Raw genomic sequence first — 23,906 nt, forward strand, 5'->3', positions numbered from 1 at the left:
TCAACCATTTCTGAGAACAAGGCTAGGGAAAAATAATTGCTTTGCCTATATTGAAAAATTATGGTAACCCTTTTATCTGTCCTATGCTGGATTCAGAAAAGTTAGTGCAGGAAGGCTCTGTGCCACTGAGAATCCTTGCACATCAGGGAGATTTATTCTAGGTCATGAAGAAGACAACCCTAACAGTATTTGCTATGTGAGTCAGTTTTAAGTAGCAACAGAACTCTGAAGAAGTTCCACATCCAGAAGCCACCTAATTAGAGCACTCCTTGCCTGCTGAGCCCCAAGGAAAGGGATACAAATGGAATTGGGCTTGGCTGATTGTTTGTCCTAGGCTGGTGATCAGGTCCAGCAGCCTACAATATACTATTGCACAATAACATGGGGCCCAATGCGATACTCTAAATCATGATGAATAGCACTTTATTCCACAAGCAATCCTGTTGACTTCAGTGAGACTACTTGAGAGAGTAAGGGTGTCAGAATCTAGCCTACAGTAAGCAGCTAAAGCTTATATGCAAGAGCACAGAATTAATGGAATCTAGAAACCTTAAATGAATCTAGACTTTTGTGTAACTAAAACATCAACCTTCTTATACTAAATGAACGTAAGTGTTGTGCATAACACCAAGGGGATGTCATCCACTTTTTGAATTCAATTCTTGTACAGTACTGAAAAAGATCCCTGTAAAAAAGTGCATCTGTTACATTGCTGAGTTTTATTAATCTGTGTAGGCAGTGTAGAAATCCCAGGTTTTTTCCCTTGTGGCCCCTAATGAAAAGGTAGGAAAAGGTCTGAGAAGCAAGTTCAGCTGTATGTAATTGGCCAGCTGAAGACAAGTGAGCTGACAAGAGTAAAGGAGTTTTATAAGACTTAATGATCCTTTGTCCTGATAAGTTTGGTTGGCTTGGCACCACAGTCCACATAAAAGGGTAAAGTTTTCTCAGCATCACACAACTCAGATAAACAAAGGTCCGCAGTCTTAGATGTTCCCCATTTTTAAACAGACAGAGATGATGAATGATTCGAACACCACTTTATTATTCAAAACAATATCCAACATCACAATTTTCAAAGATTAGGGCAAAGATAGCTAGAAATTGTACAAAAAAACAAGCCAAACCAAAACAAAAAAACAACCGAAAAGCTTTCTCCCAGAACTAATTTTCTACTTCAATACTTTTCAAATGTTCTATTTCTAGAAATGGGGCACACCCCGACTGTCACAATAAAAGTAAACGTAAGTAAATTACCAAACTAAAATATCTAGTTAGCTTTGTTAAGACAAAGCCTTTAAAATAAAAGTCTTTTCCCCACCCCTAACAACTTAACAGAATGCTGTACAAGGGATAACAGAATGCAATTAAATGGATGTGAATCAGATCGTCTCAGTAATGAGGACCAAATTCTGCTATACCCAAATTACTTCCATTAACCTCATGGGAGTTGCATACATATAAACAAGGGACCAACATGACTCCTAATTTCATTTCATGAAGAATGAGGAACTCACTCTTTTTTTAAGACCATTTCAAGTCTTTAGTTATAGGCAGCTTTTAAATTTTATATTTTAGCTTTAAAACTGGATCACTTTCTCTTTTAACCGTGTCACCAATCTACAGATAAGAGACTAACTTTAAGCATCTGAGTAGCCCCATTGACATCAATCCTTAAGCCTTTGCTGTACTGAGGCCTGAATGAGTAAAATTGTACCACACTGTATCTTGTCCTTATTTTTCCAATGTAAGTGACATTATTTCTACAGAGTAATAAAGTTGTGAGCACAGTTTGATGAACTTACAGAAAGTAAAAATCATCTGAAAAACTGTAGTTTAAAAAGGAATATTTTGCAGCTTGCACAGTTACCAATCTCCTTTTTCTCTCTCTGTTATTTCCAGAGCACCAGGGCCAGTGTTCCACAGGCTGGCAAGCATCAAGGTAGAAACAACTGGAGTTTGCCATCCAAGGTGGCTGTGGTGAGCTGTAGTTCAAAAAGAAAAGAACACATGGTTTCAATGGAGTTCTTTTCAGTGAGTGAAATTTGCTTAGATGAGCACCAACATGAATTAAATAAATTTAGGAAGTATTTAAGCTACTCCAATAGCTAGAGGTCCAGAATTCATTTTTAAAACAGTTTAAGATACAGGTTTAATTAATCCAAGCTAGTCTGAAAATTCCATTTTTATTTGGATTTTTTCCCAATTGGCTATTTTCAAGTTTGGTGCAAAATCAGTAACCACATGAACAGTTGGAAAACCAAATTTTATTTATATATATATATATAAACAATGCAGAAAAATCAAACAGGTAGGGGGTGTGGCTGTGAAATACTAAAAGTGGTGAGTGAATGAAAAAGCTGTAACAAATGACAGAGGAAAGCACTCATTATTAATAAAGGTACAAATGAATGTTTTGCACATGAAGTAATTTTCACTGGTGTTAAATGCAGTATAAAGATTTCCTCTAGATGAAAGAACACTGAAAAAGGAACTTTTTTTTTTTTTTTTAAACAGAAAAGATACTTTAAAAGATGTGGAGGAGTACTTGTGGCACCTTAGAGACTAACAAATTTATTTGAGCATAAGCTTTCGTGAGCTACAGCTCACTTCATCAGATGCATCCGATGAAGTGAGCTGTAGCTCACGAAAGCTTATGCTCAAATAAATTTGTTAGTCTCTAAGGTGCCACAAGTCCTCCTTTTCTTTTTGCAAATACAGACTAACACGGCTGCTACTCTGAAACCTGTCATTAAAAGATGTGCATTTAAGAGCTCTATATTGTATTTATTCCTCACTATCATCCTCTCCTTGGTAATAAAACCAGAGTACACAGCACATTCTACAACTACATAAACAGAACCTTGAAGAGCAGCTGTGGTCAGAAAAGTGATGTACAAATGGCACCTGGTATTCAAGAGATCTACACCGGGAGTGTATCCAGATTCATATCTGCTGATTTGAATGACAAAAATCTAATAGTCTATAATCTTCACTGTAGCTTGTGCTCTAAGCAATCCATCAAGATTGCTCTCACCAAGGTCACTATTGTCTCATGGTTGGACAAGTGACATGGCTCAAGGCTCTAACTTTGGTTGTCTTCTCTTCTCCCTGTCCTTCAGCATCCTTTTCCGCTACCATGATTTCAACCACCACCTCTACACTAAAGACTCCCTTATCTATTCTACATCCATGCCTTCTTCTGTTAGTTTCCTCATCTATGACCTACTCTCTATTGCATCTCCATGAAATGTAAACCAAACATGGTGAACATAAAGCATCCTCTGGAAATCCTCACTTCTCTCTTCCTCTTCAACCATCATCAATAATTCCACTATTCTTGTCATCCAGGTTCACATCTTTGTTGTCCTTTGACCTCAATCTCTCCTTCTCTTTCTATACTGTCTATTGCTAAATCTTATGTCTTCCTATATAACATGGCCAAAATCTGCCCTTGTCTCCATGCCTACTGCCCTAATCTTCTGTCATCTTCACTGCTGTAATCTCAAAACACACCACACTATTTAAATCTATGCAGCATGTTGCTTCTAAAATCATATGCTTTACCTGCCACTCTAACAGTGTCATCCCCTTCTGAAAGTCTCCATTGGTTCCCTCTCTACTTCTGTATCTGAATATTGGAACTATGACAAGTATATAAAATATCTATTCATTCTAGCCCTCCTCCTCCAACATATCCTCTTACCCTCCCATGTTGTAATATGTTTAATATAAATTGTAAAATCCTCAGGGCAGAGATCTGATGATTTTTTTAATACACATAATGCATACCACTGCCTATGGCAGGTTTCAGAGTAGCAGCCATGTTAGTCTGTATCCATAAAAAGAAAAGGAGTACTTGTGGCACCTTAGAGACTAACAAATTTATTTGAGCATATGGTGTTGACCAATATGTCTCACTGTTCTCCATCTGTCTGTAGCCATCTGTTATTTCTCGTTTTACACTTAGATTATACGTTCTTTGGGGCAGGAAGTATCTTTTTGTTCTGTGTTTGTCCAATGCCTAGAACAATGGTGTCGTGCTCCTTATGTGCCATAACTGGGGCTCCTAGGTACTTTGGTAATGAATGTGATAATAGTATGGTGCTATATGATGTAGGACAATAACACAATATGCTATTATTATAATTTACTCTTGTCAGCATTGCAGAACCCATTTAACTCCAGGAGTTTGAGATAGGATTAAGTTAACCATTCAATAGAATAGAATCTAACTGAAGAATTCTTATTGCTGGTGATGATGTATGAACCAGAAAAAAAACAGTTTCACTTTCAAAGCCAGCAGCTACACAAAAATGTCAAACTGACTGAACTTGATATTGAATTATTCAAAGGCAATAAACAAGAAACACCATAATAGAGTTTTAGAATAATTTTGCAGGGTATACCTAAATTGGAAGGATTGATCAGTTTCAAAGAGTTGATACTCTTTCTATAAACCTCCTCTATTTTCATTGACAAAAAACACACAGCTTTTGAGAGTAAAAAGATTTTGAAATTCCAACAGTTTCCTTCAATCAACACTGATGTTTACTTATGCAGCAAAATGGTTTATTTGCAAACACAGGGCTAGGGGAAAAAAAGTCTTTTAGGCTGAGTCTGCCATGCAACTGAGCTGTTTTCCAGTTTTACATTCCATTGCTGAAGGATTGCTGACAAGCCAGTGATAGAGAATTTCATCCCAGCACGTGAACGATCTTAAAAGAATCAGAGACTAGTTCTCAAAATTCCCCAGTGAAGCTAAATTTTGTGCAGTTTAGATGAAAAAAGTATTGCTGGTCTAAGCTTCTGCAGGCATTTCCAAATGTCAACAAGAAAATTATTTTTCCATGTGTGCACTCCCCTTCTCACCTCCCTGACCTCCCACACCATGTAATCCTTATAGTTTAATAAACAATGACTAAAAATGCAACACAATTTACTACAAAGCTGCCAAGTTTGAGCCAGCAACTGAAAGATGATTTGTACAGGGCTGGAAAAAGAATGTACAGGGTTGGAGCAAGATCAGGAGTCTGTATTCATGAGTGACGTTTGATTGAGATCTGGTTTATTCTCATAAGAGAATTAATTTACACAAACTACCACAAAACTGGCATTTAAATGGCATTTCCACTCAGCTGGTATACATTAGCACAACTGGTAGGCAGGGACTGGCTGACACAAGAACTGGAAGGGGATCTGGAGACACTGCTCACTAGTTTGAATTCAATCCAGGTTGGAGGAGAGCAAAAGATGTTACCATCTGTCCTCTTTACTGCAGCCTATATCAATTGAGTTTGGTGGCCTCACTCCAGTTACCAGTGTAGACAAAGTCCCACTTCACAACTGGCAACCACATTGGCAGTCTCAGCAGACAGGCCAAGGATGGAATGGGTATGGAGACTGAACTCTTCTTGTCAGGGCCGGATTAACCTTTTGTGTGCCTGGCGCCAAACATATTTGTGGGCCCCTAAGGGGCAATGGAGCATGGCACAGGTGTGGATAGGGAGGTCAGTCCCCAGAGCGAGGGGCTGGCCAGGGACATGGTATGGCAGGGGCAGCCCAGCTCAGCCCAGCCCAGTGCAAGGGCACTATTTACAAACCAGCAGTTGTCAGACGCACAATGGCCTGCCTGGCCCTGTGCTGCCAGCATGCCCCTTCCCCTCAGGGGTAGGCCATACCATGACATACATGCCCCTGCCCAATACTGGAACACCCTCCCCCTCCAATTCCCTAAGACCAGAGGGCCCCCCCCTGGACCTGCTATGCCCATCACACACACCCCTCTGATCCTCACACAAATGCACAGTGCCCTGGCCAGCACCACCCCTGCCCAGCCCCCCAACCCTCCCCCACAGCTGCACTCTCCGGCCTCTGGGAGGCGACTGTGTCTGCCGCGCTGAGCCGCCAGTTGCAGCGAGGGCTGGTCCTGGGGTGTGGAATTGCTCCAGCCCCTTGGGAGTGGTGTGATCAGCCAGGCCAGGGCTCGTCCCAGACGGGCTCCCTCAGGACCCACTTGCCTGGAGGGGCCCAGCCAAGCCCCTCATACTGCCACCCCACCCCGCTCAACTGGTCGAGACTGGCCAGGCTTCTGCACCAGTCCCAGGTGGCTCAGCTCTAGGAAGACAGGTGTGGCCCCACATGTGATGGGAAGCAGAAACTATCCAGAGCCAGAGGTGCATTGGGGTCTGGCCAGGGAGCAGAGAGGAGTCGGCGAGTGGGGCTAGGGGGTGAAGAGGAGCCCTCGGCCAGCTGGCGGGCAGGCCGAGAGGAGCAAGTGTAGGGAGCCTGTGGGTTGGTGGTGTCTCTGGGCACAGTACAAGCAGAGCAGGCCAGGGCCCCTTCTGAGCATGGGCCCGGCTCCATGGTGCCATTGTGAACCCGGAACTGTCTCTTGTACTTGAAGGTGGTGCATCCAGATCAGAACTGAAGCACATTAGAGGTGCTTGGGGGAAGCTTGCACTCAGGGATGTAATGCGGTTTATATGTCCCCAAGCACTAAATGTAATGTGCTTCTTCCGACATAACACAGGCATCCCCTCTTTCCATGCTCTACTCTTTTGATCACTCTTCAGAAATTCCCATCCTAACCCATTCTGCCTTTCCCCCCATACCTCTAACAACACTGCCTCTTCTCTTTACCACTACCATTCCCAAGTCCTTGATGGCGCTGCCCTCTCCTTAATGGTCCCTTGGTTTCTCAACCCACTTACACTGGCAGGAGATTAAAAAAAGGATTCCCCCAACTTCTGCTACTCCCCTGGGTGGATAGCTGCCTCTTCACATGTGCTGCTGTGTATGGCTGTTCCTAGAGCCACCACTGGTTTTAGGAGGTGCAGTGGGAAGACAATTTAGGTGGGCAGGAAGCTTTAAAAGAAGCCAGTGGCTGCCAAAGAAGCTTCTTGCAGAGAAGATAGGAGCTCGGCATCCTTGCCTGACTCCTGATGATCCTCTGCTTTCCCTTTTGACACTCCCAGTTGCTTCTCCTCTACCCTTTCCTTCCACAGGCCAATCAGTGGCAGAGGAAGGGGCAATTCTTACAATATGACACTGCGCACTGTGGTTCTTGTAGGGCTCTGTAGCTTCACAGACCCCAAGCACCACTGGGGTATCTGGGACACAATTTATGTCAGTGTTGCATAGCTACTTTCTATCTGTCCTCCAAGGACTGTTGATAAATAGACGATTTTAGTATCCAAGTCTGTCAATACAGCACCTTTTAAGAGCAGTGAATGAGGAAATCACTGCATGTTTGGAGGTTCAGTTCAGTAGGCAATCAGAAGTCCATATGATTAATTGTAACTTATCCAAACCTCTTGAGTCTGCAATGTTTTCTTGTCTGTTTCAGGTAATTCTATAAGATATCCTCATTGTAGTGCCCAGCTACTTCAGACAGCTGCAGCGGCACAGGAGCTAGCAAACAGAGCTGTAAACAGGGGAGTTTGAGTGGGAGTTTGTGTTGTGGTGCTTGTTTGGGGTTTGTTTTTGCTGGGGGGGGGGTGTCTTTTTTGGTGTGACTTGTGTTTCCCAGATTAACAGGACTTAGGTGGGAAGGCGATGACAGATACGGAGGCAGCTGTGGAAGTGACTCCTGTAGTGGAAGACACATTGAGGATGACTGGATGTGGAAGCTGTGGTATGTACATGATCCTGGAGGGGGGACCTGGTAAGAGTTTTTTCTGCATGAAATGCCGTCTGATAGAGCTGATGGAGAAAAAGATCCGAGGCTTGGAGATGCAGGTGGAAAGTCTCGTTGAGTTTAGGAAGGGGTTTGAGCAGATGATGGAGCAAAGATATGAGGTATCTGAAGGGAAAAGCTCAGACTCACAGATGAAAGCAGGGCTGGGGAATTTTGAGGGGAGACTGGGTGAGGAAAGTGGTCAGTGGAAGCATGTGACTAAAAGAACCAGGCAGAGGAAAAGACGGGCTAGTGAAGGAGAAATAGAGCTTAGGAACAGGTTTGCAGAGTTGGAAAATGAAGAAGGGGCTCAGCAGGTACTTGTTGAAGGTGGAAGGGTAAGGAAGAAGAGAAGAGAGGCTAGTCCTACAGAAAAAGCGGAAGAGTCAAGGGAGACTACACCAAATATGAGCCCCAGGAGGATACAGGATGGGTTGAAGAGGATTATAAGGGAAAATAGGAATGGAAAGAACTTGCAGCCAGAGGCAACAGGGGAGAGACTGGAGAATAGCACTGTCACCAGGAAAAGGCAGGTCTATGTGATCGGGGACTCTTTATTGAGAAGAATTCTATTTCAGGCCTGTAACTAGAGCTGATCCAGAGAATAGAAGGGTGTGCTGTCTTCCGGGTGCTAAGATACGGGATGTAGACCTGAGGTTGAAAAGGATCCTAAAGGGAGCGGGAAAGAATCCCCTAATTATCCTTCATGTGGGAACAAATGATACGGCTAGATTCTCGCTGGAAAATATTAAGGGAGACTATGCTAGGCTGGGGAAGACGCTTAAGGAAATTGAGGCTCAGGTGATCTTTAGTGGGATCCTTCCTGTTCCTAGAGAAGGGCAACAAAGGTGTGACAAGATTATGACTGTCAACAGATGTCTTAGGCAGTGGTGCTATAAGGAGGGCTTTGGGATGTATGGCCACTGGGAGGCATTCACAGACAGAGGATAGTTCTCTCGGGATGGACTTCATCTGAGTAGGGAAGGAAATAGACTTCTAGGATAGAGGCTGGCACAACTGATAAAGAGAGCTTTAAACTAGGAATTTGGGGGAGATGGTGGGGAGATATCCAGGTAATCTCCACGCCAGATTTTAGCATTGAGAGGGAAGAAGATGAAGTAAGAAAGGATACAGCCGTGGGTAGGAGAATGTATACAAGGAGCAAGGGCGGTGTTGATACTAGTCTAATAGGTTATACTGGCTGTAGAATGACTGTGCCTAATAGGGTACAAAATGTGAGCGAAGCCAAACAGCAAAAATTAAGATGTTTGTACACCAATGCGAGGCGCCTAGGTAACAAAATGGAGGAACTAGAGCTACTATTGCAGGAAGTGAAACCAGATATTATAGGGATAACAGAAACATGGTGGAATAGTAGTCATGACTGGACTACAGGTATTGAAGGGTATGTGCTCTTTAGGAAAGACAGAAACAAAGGTAAAGGGGGTGGAGTAGCATTGTATATCAATGATGAGGTAGAATGTAAAGAAATAAGAAGCGATGCAATGGATAAGACAGAGTCAGTCTGGGCAAAAATTACATTGGGGAAGATAACTAGTAAAGCCTCTCCTACGATAGTGCTTGGGGTGTGCTATAGACCTCCGGGATCTAATTTGGATATGGATAGAGCCCTTTTTAATGTTTTTAATAAAGTAAATACTAATGGAAACTGCGTGATCATGGGAGACTTTAACTTCCCAGATATAGACTGGAGGACCAGTGCTAGTAACAATAACAGGGCTCAGATTTTCCTAGATGCGATAGCTGATGGATTCCTTCATCAAGTAGTTGCTGAACCGACTAGAGGGGATGCCATTTTAGATTTAATTTTGGTGAGTAGCGAGGACCTCATAGAAGAAATGGTTGTAGGGGACAATCTTGGCTCAAGTGATCATAAGCTAATTCAGTTCAAACTAAATGGAAGGATTAACAAAAATAAATCTGCAACTAGAGTTTTTGATTTCAAAAGGGCTGACTTTCAAAAATTAAGGAAATTAGTTAGGGAAGTGGATTGGACTGAAGAACTTATGGATCTAAAGGTAGAGGAGGCCTGGGATTACTTTAAATCAAAGCTGCAGAAGTTATCGGAAGCCTGTATCCCAAGAAAGGGGAAAAAATTCATAGGAAGGAGTTGTAGACCAAGCTGGATGAGCAAGCATCTTAGAGAGGTGATTAAGAAGAAGCAGAAAGCATACAGGGAGTGGAAGATGGGAGGGATCAGCAAGGAAAGCTACCTAATTGAGGTCAGAACATTTAGGGATAAAGTGAGACAGGCTAAAAGTCGAGTAGAGTTGACCTTGCAAAGGGAATTAAAACCAATAGTAAAAGGTTCTATAGCCATATAAATAAGAAGAAAACTAAGAAAGAAGAAGTGGGGCCGCTAAACACTGAGGATGGAGTGGAGGTTAAAGATAATCTAGGCCTGGCCCAATATCTAAACAAATACTTTGCCTCAGTTTTTAATAAGGCTAAAGAGGATCTTAGGGTTAATGGTAGCATGACAAATGGGAATGAGGATATGGAGGTAGATATTACCATATCTGAGGTAGAAGCGAAATTGAAACAGCTTAATGGGACTAAATCGGGGGGCCCAGATAATCTTCATCCAAGAATATTAAAGGAATTGGCACCTGAAATTGGAAGCCCATTAGCAAGAATTTTTAATCAATCTGTAAACTCAGGAGTTGTACCAAATGATTGGAGAATTGCTAATATAGTTCCTATTTTTAAGAAAGGAAAAAAAAGTGATCTGAGTAACTACAGGCCAGTTAGTTTGACATTTGTAGTATGCAAGGTCCTGGAAAAAATTTTGAAGGAGAAATTAGTTAAGGACATTGAAATCAATGGTAAATGGGACAAAATACAACATGATTTTACAAAAGGTAGATCATGCCAAACCAACCTAATCTCCTTTTTTGAAAAAGTAACAGATTTTTTAGATAAAAGAAATGCAGTGGATCTAATTTACCTATATTTCAGTAAGGCATTTGATACCGTGCCACATGGGGAATTATTAGTTAAATTGGAGAAGATGGGGATCAATATGAACATCAAAAGGTGGCTAAGGAATTGGTTAAAGGGGAGACTGCAACGGGTCCTACTGAAAGGCGAACTGTCAGGTTGGAGGGAGGTTACCAGTGGAGTTCCTCAGGGATCGGTTTTGGGACCAATCTTATTTCATCTTTTTATTACTGACCTTGGCACAAAAAGTGGGAGTGTACTAATAAAGTTTGCAGATGATACTAAGCTGGGAGGTATTGCCAATTCAGAGAAGGATCGGGATATTATACAGGAGGATCTGGATGACCTTGTAAACTGGAGTAATAGTAATAGGATGAAATTTAATAGTGAGAAGTGTAAGGTTATGCATTTAGGGATTAATAACAAGAATTTTAGTTATAAGTTGGGGACGCATCAATTAGAAGTAACAGAAGAGGAGAAGGACCTGGGAATATTGGTTGATCATAGGATGACTATGAGCTGCCAATGTGATATGGCTGTGAAAAAAGCTAATGCGGTTTTGGGATGCATCAGGAGAGGCATTTCCAGTAGGGATAAGGAGGTTTTAGTACCATTATACAAGGCACTGGTGAGACCTCACCTAGAATACTGTGTGCAGTTCTGGTCTCCCATGTTTAAAAAGGATGAATTCAAACTGGAGCAGGTACAGAGAAGGGCTACTAGGATGATCCGAGGAATGGAAAACTTGTCTTATGAAAGGAGACTTAAGGAGTTTGGCTTGTTTAGCGTAACTAAAAGAAGGTTGAGGGGAGATATGATTGCTCTCTATAAATATATCCAAGGGATAAATACAGGAGATGGAGAGGAATTATTTAAGCTCAGCACCAGTGTGGACACAAGAACAAATGGGTATAAACTGGCCACCAGGAAGTTCAGACTTGAAATTAGACGAAGGTTTCTAACCATCAGAGGAGTGAAGTTTTGGAATAGCCTTCCAAGGGAAGCAGTCAGGGCAAAAGATCTATCTGGTTTTAAGATTCTACTCGATAAGTTTATGGAGGAGATGGTATGATGGGATAATGTGATTTTCGTAAGCAACTGATCTTTAAATATTCAGGGTAAATAGGACTAATCCCCTGAGATGGGATATTAGATGGATGGGATCTAAGTTACCCAGGAAAGAATTTTCTGTAGTATCTGGCTGGTGAATCTTGCCCATATGCTCAGGGTTTAGCTGATTGCCATACTTGGGGTCGGGAAGGAATTTTCCTCCAGGGCAGATTGGAGAGGCCCTGGAGGTTTTTCACCTTCCTCTGTAGCATGGGGCACGGGTCACTTGAGGGAGGCTTCTCTGCACCTTTAAGTCTTTAAACCATGACTTGAGGACTTCAATAGCTCAGACATAGGTGAGGTTTTTCGTAGGAGTGGGTGGGTGAGATTCTGTGGCCTGCGCTGTGCAGGAGGTCGGACTAGATGATCAGAATGGTCCCTTCTGATCTTAGTATCTATGAATCTATGAATATACTTACTGAGCTAGACATTGTTCCAGAAATCACAAAAGAATGATTTCTTTTCAGATTTTCACCATTTCCTGCTTCCAGGCTGGTGCATGGAAATTATTTTTTTAAAAGTTATACAAAGTAATCTATCAAATCTCCTATAAAGTTGCTCAGTATTATGGTACTAGGATTAAGGGTAAAATTTTCAAAAGCACGTAAATGATACAGGAGCCTAAGTCTAATTAGAAGTCAATAGGTCGCATGAAAATGGGACTCAGTAGCCTAAGTCACTGAAACACTTTTGAAAAATTTATCCTTAGTCAAATTTTACCCTAACGTCACCTAGTGAAATCATAAAGTATCATTCTACTCTGAAAACACAGTATATTAAAAATGACACCTTACTTAAAAGACCTACTATTTGTGAGTATTGAGACTCTACTCTGTTGACTTTACTGATTAATATATAGTTTTGCTACTTTTTATTGCTGAAAGCATACAATAGGCAGAAAATACAGCTACAAGGATTCTATCTCCGGATTTGTAATTAAGATAAAACTGCAGATTCATTGAAGATTCATGTGTGTGTCAGAAAGAGCCCAGCTTGACTTTCAGACTCTATGATGGGATTACACAGCTAGAAGTTAGAAAAAAAAGGATCTGTGAAAGGAGTACCTTTGTTGTGGAAATCACTGAAAGACAGAGAAGCCCAGGATGACATTTTGACAGAATATTACTTTTTTCAGAATATACCTACATTTTAATTAATAAAACACCTCATTAAATTTTGGTACAGTTAATTGCAGTTTGTTCTAATATAGATCATGGAGGCTACTGAGTGTTCAAGCCACAGCCCCTTGGATAATTCTGAATCAAGACACTGGCAGCTATTAAAATTAGGGATGAGAGAACATGCTCAAGTATATTTAGAATCCATTCAAATTTTGAACAAAACATTCAAGAAAAGAAATCAATGTTCTGTGGACAAAACTTCTTCAAATGTATAGCAGTGTGTAGTTTCTAGGTACACAAACTATTTTAGCAAAAATCTCACAGTAGACAGAGGATCAAAGAGTACTTCCCATTATTCCTGCATGTGCAGTCAGCACGGAAATGTAATAGTAACAAAGAGCAGAACAAACAAGTAGCAATGGAAGCACTAACAGGAAGAAAAGCAGCAAGATAAGGACTGAAAAACTGAAGGTGTCTGGAAAGATTCAGAGCGTATTTCTCAGCTCGTTAAGGCTCACAGAGTGTGACAGACCCAAATGAGGGGCACAATCCACAAACACACAAAACTTAAAATGGAGTGTGATTCATACCTTTAGTGTAAATAACTAACACTTCAGTTTCAGGATTATGCAAATGTTTTTCAACAATAAAAGTGATGTGATATCAAATTTATGTGGAATGTAGGTAACCTTGCAACTCAAATGTGCAATGTCCTTTGATATGATGTAAACTCAGTTGGTATAGCGAGATGACTGGTTTTGCATCTGTTGTTCTGGAAGGGGCTGCAGACATATCTCCATTGCTACAATGATCAAAACTGCCCCAGGGGTGCTAGAACTAGGGGTGCTGCCACATCCCCGGCTTAAAGTGGTTTCCACCATCTACAGGGTTCAGTTTTGATCAATGGCTTTCAGCAGACCCATCACAAAAATTGTTTCATACACCAATGCACCCCCCATAACACCTTTCAAGATCCCTGGGTCCTACACATGCCTATTGCAACATGTGGTGTACCTTATCCAGTGCTCTAAATGTCCCAATAGCAACTATGTGGGTGAAACTAGACAAATCTGACACTCTCGGATGATCATTGGCTGTCCAACATCTTGACAGATGAAAGGAGACGTGACAAAGTCGGTCCATCAGTGGTGCTTACCAATGGTATGGGAAAAGAGTCCGATGTATGAATGACAAACCTTCCCACAGTGGCTACAGGCCCATTTGCTTCCTGGCTCACCTGTGGGCCTCAGCCTGGGCTCTCTGATGGCTCTGCATGGTGACTGCACCAGCCTTAACCTGGCTTCTCCAAACTGAGCGATTGTGGGCAGGATTTTCCCAGTTGTCAGTGGGATTGCTGAATTTCTTGAGGCCTTGCTTGACCTTGTCGCTATATCAGAGCTTTGGCCTTCCTCTGCATTGCAGGCAGTTCTTAAGTTGGCCATAGAGCACTGCCTTTGGCAGACAATCTTGAGACATGCACTCATGTCCCAATCAGCGAAGCCTGAAAACGTCCTGCATAGTTCACATAGACTGTAACCAGTTCTCTGAAGGATCTTGTTACCGGTGATCCGTTGGTCTCAAGTAATGAATGACTGAACTCACATAGGAAAGACAAAGATATAAGACCAAAACACCCTATCACCTGTGAGCGAACACTTTTTACAAAGCGATCACTCTATATCTGACTTTTCAGTCCTCATCTGCAAAGGAAACCTGCACAAAACTTTCAAAAGACAAGCCTGGGAACTTAAATTCATGACTTTGCTAGACACTCAAAATCATGGACTGAATAGAGACACTGGATTTATGGCTTATTACAATAAATCGGTAAACCATGAACAACACTTCCCTCCTCCCCCAGCTACTTTTCTCCCTCTGTCCATGACTGGAGGCATGTTAATGAGCCATTTCACCTTGAATGGTCCTTTGTATGTGTTAACTACATATGCTAACCAATCTGTTCAAACCTTGTATATAACAGTGACACTTTGAATTAGTTTCCCAGACCTGAAGAAGAGCTCTGTGTAAGCTCCAAAGCTTGTCTCTCTAATCAACAGAAGTTGGTCCAGTAAAAGGATATTACCTCACCCACCTTGTCTCTCTAATCTGTAGTATGTGATTAATGAGAGGAGAGAACTTCAATTGGTGCAGCAGAGGTTTCGCTTGGGGACGTATAGGAAAGACTGGATGCTTTATCCAGACTGTGACAAAGCTCTGTCCTTGCCTCCATGGGTCCCGTGTTTCCTGGCAGATTTCGCCAGCCTCAGAGGCTCACTGTGACCCTCCACGTAACCCTTCTCTCTCTAGAGACAAGAGGTACAGTCTACTGAGCCATTTTCATCATAAACCAGCAAGGGAAGTGAGGAGAAGCTATCCTCCCTTGCACAGTCTCTGTTGTCTCCCAGTCTCAGTGATTAATCAGAGAGCAAAGGAGAGGGGGGGAGCCCGGGCCCACCCTCTACTCCGGGCTCCAGCCCAGGGACCCTAATAGTATCAGGTATGGTAGCTGACCTTTTAGAAACATGACATGTACAATTCCCAGGCTACTTCCCCCACAGCAGCCCTCACTTCCTCAAGCTCCACTTCACCCTTACCTCAGGGCCTCCTTCCTTGTGCCTGATATGGTGTGTACTACTCAGTCTCTCCAACAGTGCAACTTCCTCCCACAGCTCTTGACATACGCGCCCACCTGACTAACTGGGAGGCTTTTAACTAGTTTCAGCCAGCCCCTGATTGACTTCAGGTGTCCCAATCAACCTAGCCTTCTCCCTGCCTTCTGGAAAGTTCTTAATTGGCCCCAGGTGTCTTAATTGACCTGGAGCAGCTACCATTTCACTTATCCTGGTACCAAGGATTTGTTTAACTTGGAGCTAATATATCTATCTCCCACTACTTTTCTATAGCCATCTGGCCTTGCCCCATCACAAGACCTATTCAAATTCTCTCACTTCCCATCACCGTGACCACTAATGCCTGTCTTCTTTCCATTCCTTTCTCCCAATGCAACCACCCCCATATTCTCTTCTGCATTCCCACTCCCCCATATTACCCATGCTCATGGCATCACCCAGTCTTGCAAGACTCCATTGGTAATCTTCTGCGTTCTACAATCTCATTGCTGGGTGCAGGTACAGGGTTTTGGCGCAAATTTGTGCATTCTGGGACTTCCCCACTCAAAAGCGGGGCCCCAAAGTTCAGAAGACAACTGTGACAGTAATCACCTGAGTTCAGATTTGGTGAGTGCCTGTGGGGAAAACTAACCAACACAGATCTGCCAGAGAATGCTTAACATGAGGTGCATCTGTGGCATGTAGGGTGACCAGATGTCCTGATTTTATAGGGACAGTCCCGATTTTTGGGTCTTTTTCTGATATAGGCTCCTATTACCCCCCCCCCATCCCCTGTCCCAATTTTTCACACTTGCTGTCTGGTCACCCTAGTGGCATGGCACATGCATGGTAACTGCATCTTTTAGAACAAGATATTCAGAAAAGCCTACTTATGCCAATGGATCAGCAGAAGATAGGTATAGTCCCCACTCTATAATACAAGAAGATATTAAGAGGGGTCCTTCCAGCACCTTGATTCCTCCACTGGACTAGCAAGATTTTCAGGGAAAACTGCCATAGACTTTAATCCCTTCAACAGGCAAGCAGTGGGACCTGATCCACCGACAGATCAATTCCTCCAGTAAACATTAAAGACACCTTTCTTTGTATTCACTGTATATTTCATTTACATTAAACCCATTCTATATAAATACAATTAGTATAGAACATTGCCCTACTCAGCAAAAAAAGTTTACCTGAAAGAACTTGAAAAAAGAACTAAAGCAGATAAATAGGAATCATCACTTGGATTCAAGATTACACAAAACAAATAGTTTATGAAGAAAACATTTCATCTCCTCCTTATCCTAAACACAGAAGCCTTAATTAAGCATAATAGTCTTCTGCTTATTTGATTATAGTGGCCAGGCTGAAGTACAATAAACCAGGATATTGACAGTGGAACTGATAGGCTATAATGGAGGGGTCATATTAAAGTAAAGAAAGCTAAAGATGGAACACAATGGTGGAAGGATGTTAACTGCCCTTTATTTTGGAAAAATTAAGGTGAGCATGAGATTAATTGCAAGGCTCAAAGAATTTTCCTGGAATTCTTCCTAGTACAGTATGCAGTTTGCAAAGAAAGCTCGGTGATACCACATTTTGGTTTTGAGAAATGTCCTTCTATAGTGATGCCACATCAAAGGAGATGCTGTAAATTAGAGGTTTGTGGCTTTACAAAGTTCCAGTTGTTTGATTTTAGATGATGGTATGCATAATACAGATTTTATTTTTGATATTTCACATCTGACATGCTTATTGTGTGTGCTATAAATTAGGGAGATACAGTGTACTTCTGAAATTATTCAGAATTGCTTTCATTCGGATTATTTTCTCATTACAAACACACACACATTCCAGCCTGAGCCTGAATATTTACACCATAATTAAACAGCCCTGCAACCCAAGCCCTGAGAGCCTGAGTCATCTGACACAGGCCAGCCATCGGTGTTTAACTGAAATGTAGACATTCCCTTAGGGACATCCAGAGCATGAAGGTTGTGTTCCTGACCAACTTGGCTAATAGCCACTGATGGACCTATATTCCATGAACCTATCTAATTCTTTTTTGAACCCAGTTATTTCTTTTGTTTGTTTTAAACCTGTTGCCTATTCATTTCATAGAGTGATCCCTAGTTCTTGTGTTCTGTGAAAGGATAAATAACACTTCCCTATTCACTCTCTCCATGATAAAGCAGTGAGAAGGAATCACACATTCTAACTTGGGTAAGAACACTAGCCAGGTACTCAGCTGGTGTATATTGGCCTGGCTCCATTGATTTCAACAGAGCTACACTGATTTACACCAGCTGAGGATCTGGCCCATTATGTCTCCTTAAATCATCTCTGAAGCTTCATACAGATCAATAACTCTTCACTTCCTATCCTAACCTGCTGCACAGAACTAATGAGAATTGTTAAAACAGCTGCTGAAGTTCACTCTAGAAGTGACATTTCTCTTTCTGAAGTAGTAATTCCCTATGTGTAGTTTGTACATTAGTTTAGATTTGCAAATCATCTTTTGAATACTTCATTTTCTAATCTATTCTTTTCAGATTCTTATACAGTGTCCATCATCGTGGTAACTAAAGTGATTAAAGCAACAATATAAAAGTGTGGCATACTGTGTTATTATTTATTATACACTAGAGCTGCATATGGGAATGGGGGTGGGGGTGGGGAAGAGAGTAAATGACAAAGATGACAGTGCCTGAAGCACTTTATTTCAAAGGACATCCTGCCAGTGATTAATGTCTGTGCTGGATGAATGTGAAGTATGTATTCAATTCTGCCTTTGAAATATGACTCAAGCAGTGCTGCCAAAATATATTCTTCTCAGGACAAACATTTCACTAGTTCTGAAATCTGCAGACGACTGGAAAGCTAGGTCTTACAGATTCATAAATTTTAAGGCCAGAAAGGACTGTTAGGATCACCTCATCTGACCTCCACCATAAACACAGGACAAAGAACTTCATGCAGTAATTTCTGCATTAAGATCACAGTCTGTTTGAGCTTTGGCATACATTTTTAAAAGACAGCTAATTTAAACTGTTAAGTGATACAGAATCCACCATGTCCCGAGATAATTTGTTCCAATCATTAATTACCCTCACTGTTAAAACTCTGTGCCTTATTTCCAGTTTAAATTTGCCTAGCTTCAACATCCAACCACTGGATTTCATTATGTCATTTTCCGCTAGATTAAAGAGCTGTCTACCATCATAAATCTTTCCCCCAGAGGTACTTGTTGATCACGATCAAGTCAAATTCTTAACTTTCTCTTGGATAAACTAAATAGAATGAGCTTCTTAAGAATATCCCTATACAGGTATGTTTTCCAGACCTCAAATAACCCTTATAGCTCTTTTCTGAACCCATTCCAATTTTTAACATCTTTTTTGACATGTGGACACCAAAATTGGACACCGTATTCCAGTAGCTGTCTCAGTAAGTAGTGGCTGTATACAGATGGAATACCATCTTTCTATTCCTTCTAGATATTCCACTGTTTAGGGAGGGAATTACACATTCTAACTTGGGTAAGAATACTAATCAGGTACTCAAGCCTCATAACCACAACATTGCACTGGAAGCTCATGCTCAACTGCTTATCTACCATGACCCTTAAGTCCCGTTCATTCATCCTACCTTCCAGGATACAACCTCCATCCTGTGTAACCTACATTCTTTGTTTCTAGATGTATGACCTTGCATATAACTGTGTTACAATGTGTGTTGTTCAAATGAGCCCAATTTACTAAGCAGTCGAGTTCAAACTGTATGACTGACCTGACTGCTCCACCAATTTTTGTGTCATGTACACACATTACTAGCAATGATTTTATATTTTCTTCCAGATCATTTACACAGATATTGAATAGCACTGGACCAAGAACGGATCCCTGCAAGACCCCACTAGAAACATGGCCATTGGATGATAATTCCCCATTTACAATTGCTTTTTCAGGTCTATCCGTTAACCACTTTTTACTTCATTTAATATGGGATGCAGATTTTATACAGCACTAATTTTGTTAAAAAATGAATATCATGCAGGACTAAATCAAATGCATTACAGAAGGCTGCTACAAGTTCCACTATGTTACCTTTATCAGCCAAACACGTAATCTCACAGATAGGAAGACATCTTCCTTTCTGAATATAGAGCAGAAATAGTTATTGATACATATATCTTTTCTGGAACATGCATCATAATTTTAACTTCCTTGTCTTGTATTAGATCTGTAACCATTGCTAGGAATTTGTACTCCACGCCTCTTCTACACACTATCTTTCTTAAGTAGGGTGTATTCAGTGATTTTACCAATTTCAGCTGTCAATTATTCCAGTAGGTTACCCTGAAGACTGAGCATTGAGACCAAAGCAGTACAAGCCATACATCCTCCTCTCACCAGAGAAGGTGGCCCAATGTTCCACAACCCTACCCCCACAAACCTCCCTAATCTTACAGCACTTATCTAGCCAATTTTTTACCTCTGATATCTTGTACTATCGTCTCTGAAATGTGGACTAGGAACTACATCCAAGATCACCAGTACTTTCCTGTCCTTCCGCCCCCTTCTGAGATCCCTGAAGCTTTAATGATCTGCAAAATGTATTCCAAAGCAGCGTCATTCATGCTAATATCTATCATAACCAAGAGATCCTTGTCTGCAGCCTTCAGAGTCCCCTTCAGTCCCTCAGTGATGTGTATTGTCTTTGCTTCAGGAAGACAGCCCACAACCTGCTGTTCTTTTGCCCCCTACTGAACATTTTATCCACTCTCAGTAACATTGAGTCCCCGATGAAGACTGTCTGTGGTCTTCTTTTGAGCATGTTTGATGTCCTCAAGGATTGGGCTGAGCATCCATCCTCAAGTGTATCCCAGGGAGATCCCAGTTCCTCCTCCTCTCAACTGGAATCTTCTAGTGCATTATAAACAGCTTCTGCACTGAGTACCTGAAAGTGATTGGCTATCTCTACATGAAGTGAATGTCTCCTGGTCCTCTTTCCTCCAACAGTCTCAGACTGTCCATCTTCTACTTCTGGCTGTACATAATGTCTCCTGCTTCCATTTTCTTATTTTGTCACAAACTGCCAGTTCTCCTCTCTGTTTTCCATTCAGTCCTGTTCCCTTGAAACCAATTAATTCTCCAGCTGTGTCCATGGAGGTGTCCGTGGAGGTACTGCCCATAGCTGGTTGTCCAAGAACTCTTCTGTTTCTCTGATGCTATACAAGGTCAATCACTGCCCTTGAGAGCTCAGATTTTTTCTTCCAATACAGCCATCAACTTGTACTTTGTGCATAGGGAGTCTCTATCTTCAGATAAAAAAATAGAACATGGCACAGCCCTTGGAGGTTACAATAACTTTTCCATTGCTGGGTATGTAGAGCTGTACATGCGAGAAAATTTTTTCCTACAGTTTAGTTTGCAAACTCCCTCAGAAAAATACCTGTTAGCCTCTTCTGTTTGCCTGCTTAGGAGTTCACTTGACAATGATTTATATTCTTAGATTCCATGGTCAGCTCCGCCCCATCACAAACAGACTCAAAACAACAGAATGCTCTCACCTGTCCTGCTCAGGTGTCCTAACAGCCACACAGCCCTTGCAGAAATCCAGCCAACGAACAAAGAGGTCACAGACACAACTCCCCAAGTCCCTTTACCTCCAAGCACAATATCTAAATTACTGCACAGAAATTCCAGTGGTAGACTCTCCTCATTGTAACGCAGCACTGTCTTGATTAGATTCTGTCTGCATTTGTTCAAGGAAGGAGGAACAAACACCAGACAAATGACAACATTAAGTTGTTAGCCTGGATTATCCCTGGTGAGGTCCCAAGCAACCAGTTCAAACAGGGGATGATAACCGGGCAACAGGATTCCAGATGGCAAAAGGTATGTACAGTATATCTTTCTTAACCTTAATTTCCATCATATTCACAGCTGTTTGTTGTTCCAGAAGTCTATGCATAAAATGGAACTTCCTTATTTGTTCATTTCCTTTCGATGAACAGTTCAGATGCAATTCTGTGGATTAGGACAAAATAGCAGGCAACAGTATTTCCTGGTTCATATTAAATGTAGAAAACCACTTCAATCTGCCTTCAGGCACTATCATGAGGATTACAGCGTTCAGGGGATAATCATCTAGGTGGCCCTTGTACCTTACAGAATAAGGGTATGCAGCTCCCTGGATTGCAACAATAAATAGAACCATCAGGTACAGTAAACAGGCATTCTTTTCAAAGGGAGATGCTGTGAGAATACTGTAAACCTAATTTTAATGGAGGAACAGTTTCAATTTTTCTATGATTTCAGGAGTTTGGACACACCTGTGTGGTGGCCCATGGAAAAGTGATCCAATGCACCCAAGAATGCTACAATATTTGTGCAATATGCCGTAACTAAAGCATCAACCAAAACCAAATCCAGACAAGTTGCAGGAGTTCCTGAACCAGAAGGAAAATATTTTCCCATACACTAAGGAAAAAGACTGCTTTCAGGAGACTACGTTGGCAAATGTGACCTTATCTGATAGCATCCTCTTTCTTTCACACACCCTTCCTCTTGGTTGCTTTTATGATGACTACTACCCTATACTCTGCTTTTTCAATACATAATTTATGTCAACTTGCATTCACATATAGCAACATATGAGGCACAATTTACACCACCATTTAAGTCACGTGTTTGGTCTTTCAGCTTTGCATGATTCTTACAGAGTATGCATTCCTGTAAGTTAAGGAAGGAATTTTAAAGCCAAATTCTTTGCTGGTATAAGTGGTCAAAACTCCATAGAAGTCAGTTGATTCCAACTTCTTCCACCCTATGGCATAGTATATGTTTAAAAACCCCTACAGAAACCCAACCTGCCTTTATCAGGTATTATCACAGGTGTTTATTTACCTGGCTAGATATTTTAAGATGCATCCTCTTCCCACTCAATCAACATTTGGTATATTTTGCATAAAATCAAAAATTACAAATACCGAGGCCTGGATGCACAAAGGAACCTAGGTGTTATCAAGCTGAGCATTGCAACACCTACCTTTTAGATACCTACAAAATCACAGAATACTGCAATCCACAAAGCCTAAATTAGGTGTCTAGGCTCCTATACAATGGAGAGATATAAGTGCCTTAGAATGTGATCCACAAAAGCCAGCACACTAGGCAGCTCCCACCTAAGGTAGCAAATGGGGAATGTTAACGAGGGGTGTGTCCTTAAGCCACACCCCCTCACAGAATTATGCACCTAAGTCCAGGCTGCAGGGAGGTGCCTACCTCTGCTAGCAATACACAACCAGGAACCCCTCTCCTGGAATCAAGTGGCTAACTCATTTCTTGTGAGAATGAGTGAGGCACCCATCTCATCACACACAAACAGGCAGGTGGGTGAGGGAGCCCAACAGTAAGTGCAACTTACCTAGGATGTAGGAAACCTGGATTCAATTCCTTGCTCTGTCGGGGTGGAGAGGGAGGGGGAGAGAATTTGAATAGGGTCTCTTACCTCTCAGGAGAGTGTGCTGGCTGAGCACTAAGCTATTCTGGTGTGAGTCTCAATCTCTTCTGTTGAAGCTGTTCCACTGTGTACAAATACTTGAGAGTCATTGGGACAGAGAGAGAGAAAGTGCATACATGCTAGAATGACTCTATAGCCTGATGGTCAGGGCACCGAGGTAGAAGACCCAGTGTCCAGCTGTCCTACTCCAATGACTATTTATCCACAGTGGGACAGCTTCAACAGGCAAAACTGAGGTCCCACTTCAAAATATCCCATAGCTTAGTAGCTGGAGCACTCAGAGGTAGAACACCCCTGTTCAAATCTTCTCCCCTCCCAGCTTCAGGCAGAGGTGGGAATTTGAAGGCAGGTCTCCCACATCCCAGGTGAGTACCTTAATCCCTGGGGTAAAAGTTATAAGGTGCGCACTGGCACCACCATCACTGTCCCGATTTTGAGTGGGGCTTAGTCTAGTTGGGTGGCCTCTGAGCATACAAATTAGGCAGAGGGCACCTATCTTCTCCTGGTTCATGGATCTCTCTGGATCTTAGGTGGGAGATAGATGTCTGGATGCCTAGGGAGAGGCAGCAGGCATAGAGGTATAAACTTAGGTGCCTAGGTGTTTATTGCAAAAACTTAGGCACTAAGTGACTTTAGGTGTGTACAGGGTTAGCAGCAGCTGACCAGAAATTCTGTGGATTACAGTGTAGCCTGAAACAGGGACATAGTGCCCTAAATTTGGGGATTAGGCACCTAAATCCCTTTATGGATTTGGGCCCAAGTATAGTTTTAGGGCTAGATATAGGACTGGTGGTGCATGGAGCAACAGGCATCTACTCCTGCAGTAGGAGTTGCAAACTATGACATAGTTCAGAACTCCTGCAAGAAGATGGTCTGAAGAAGAAGAGGCAGTTTAACTTG

General features: G+C 42.0%; 1 protein-coding gene across 2 annotated transcripts in view; it reads right to left on the reverse strand.

Moving 5' to 3' along the window:
• Nucleotides 1–1,020: 1,020 nt before the first annotated feature.
• WDR27 (WD repeat domain 27) overlaps nt 1,021–23,906 on the reverse strand; it is a 231,932-nt gene continuing 209,046 nt past the window's right edge. Inside the window, exon 25 of one of the 2 annotated variants that reach the window (XM_043511323.1) lies at nt 1,021–1,982. In XM_043511323.1, coding sequence (XP_043367258.1) covers nt 1,935–1,982 — 48 coding nt within the window. In that variant the 3' untranslated portion in view covers nt 1,021–1,934. The remainder of the gene's footprint in view (nt 1,983–23,906) is intronic. The other variant, XM_043511324.1, reaches the window with a different exon arrangement.

The sequence above is a fragment of the Dermochelys coriacea genome, chromosome 3 (genome assembly GCF_009764565.3).
Source record: "Dermochelys coriacea isolate rDerCor1 chromosome 3, rDerCor1.pri.v4, whole genome shotgun sequence".
NCBI lineage: Eukaryota > Metazoa > Chordata > Testudines > Dermochelyidae > Dermochelys > Dermochelys coriacea.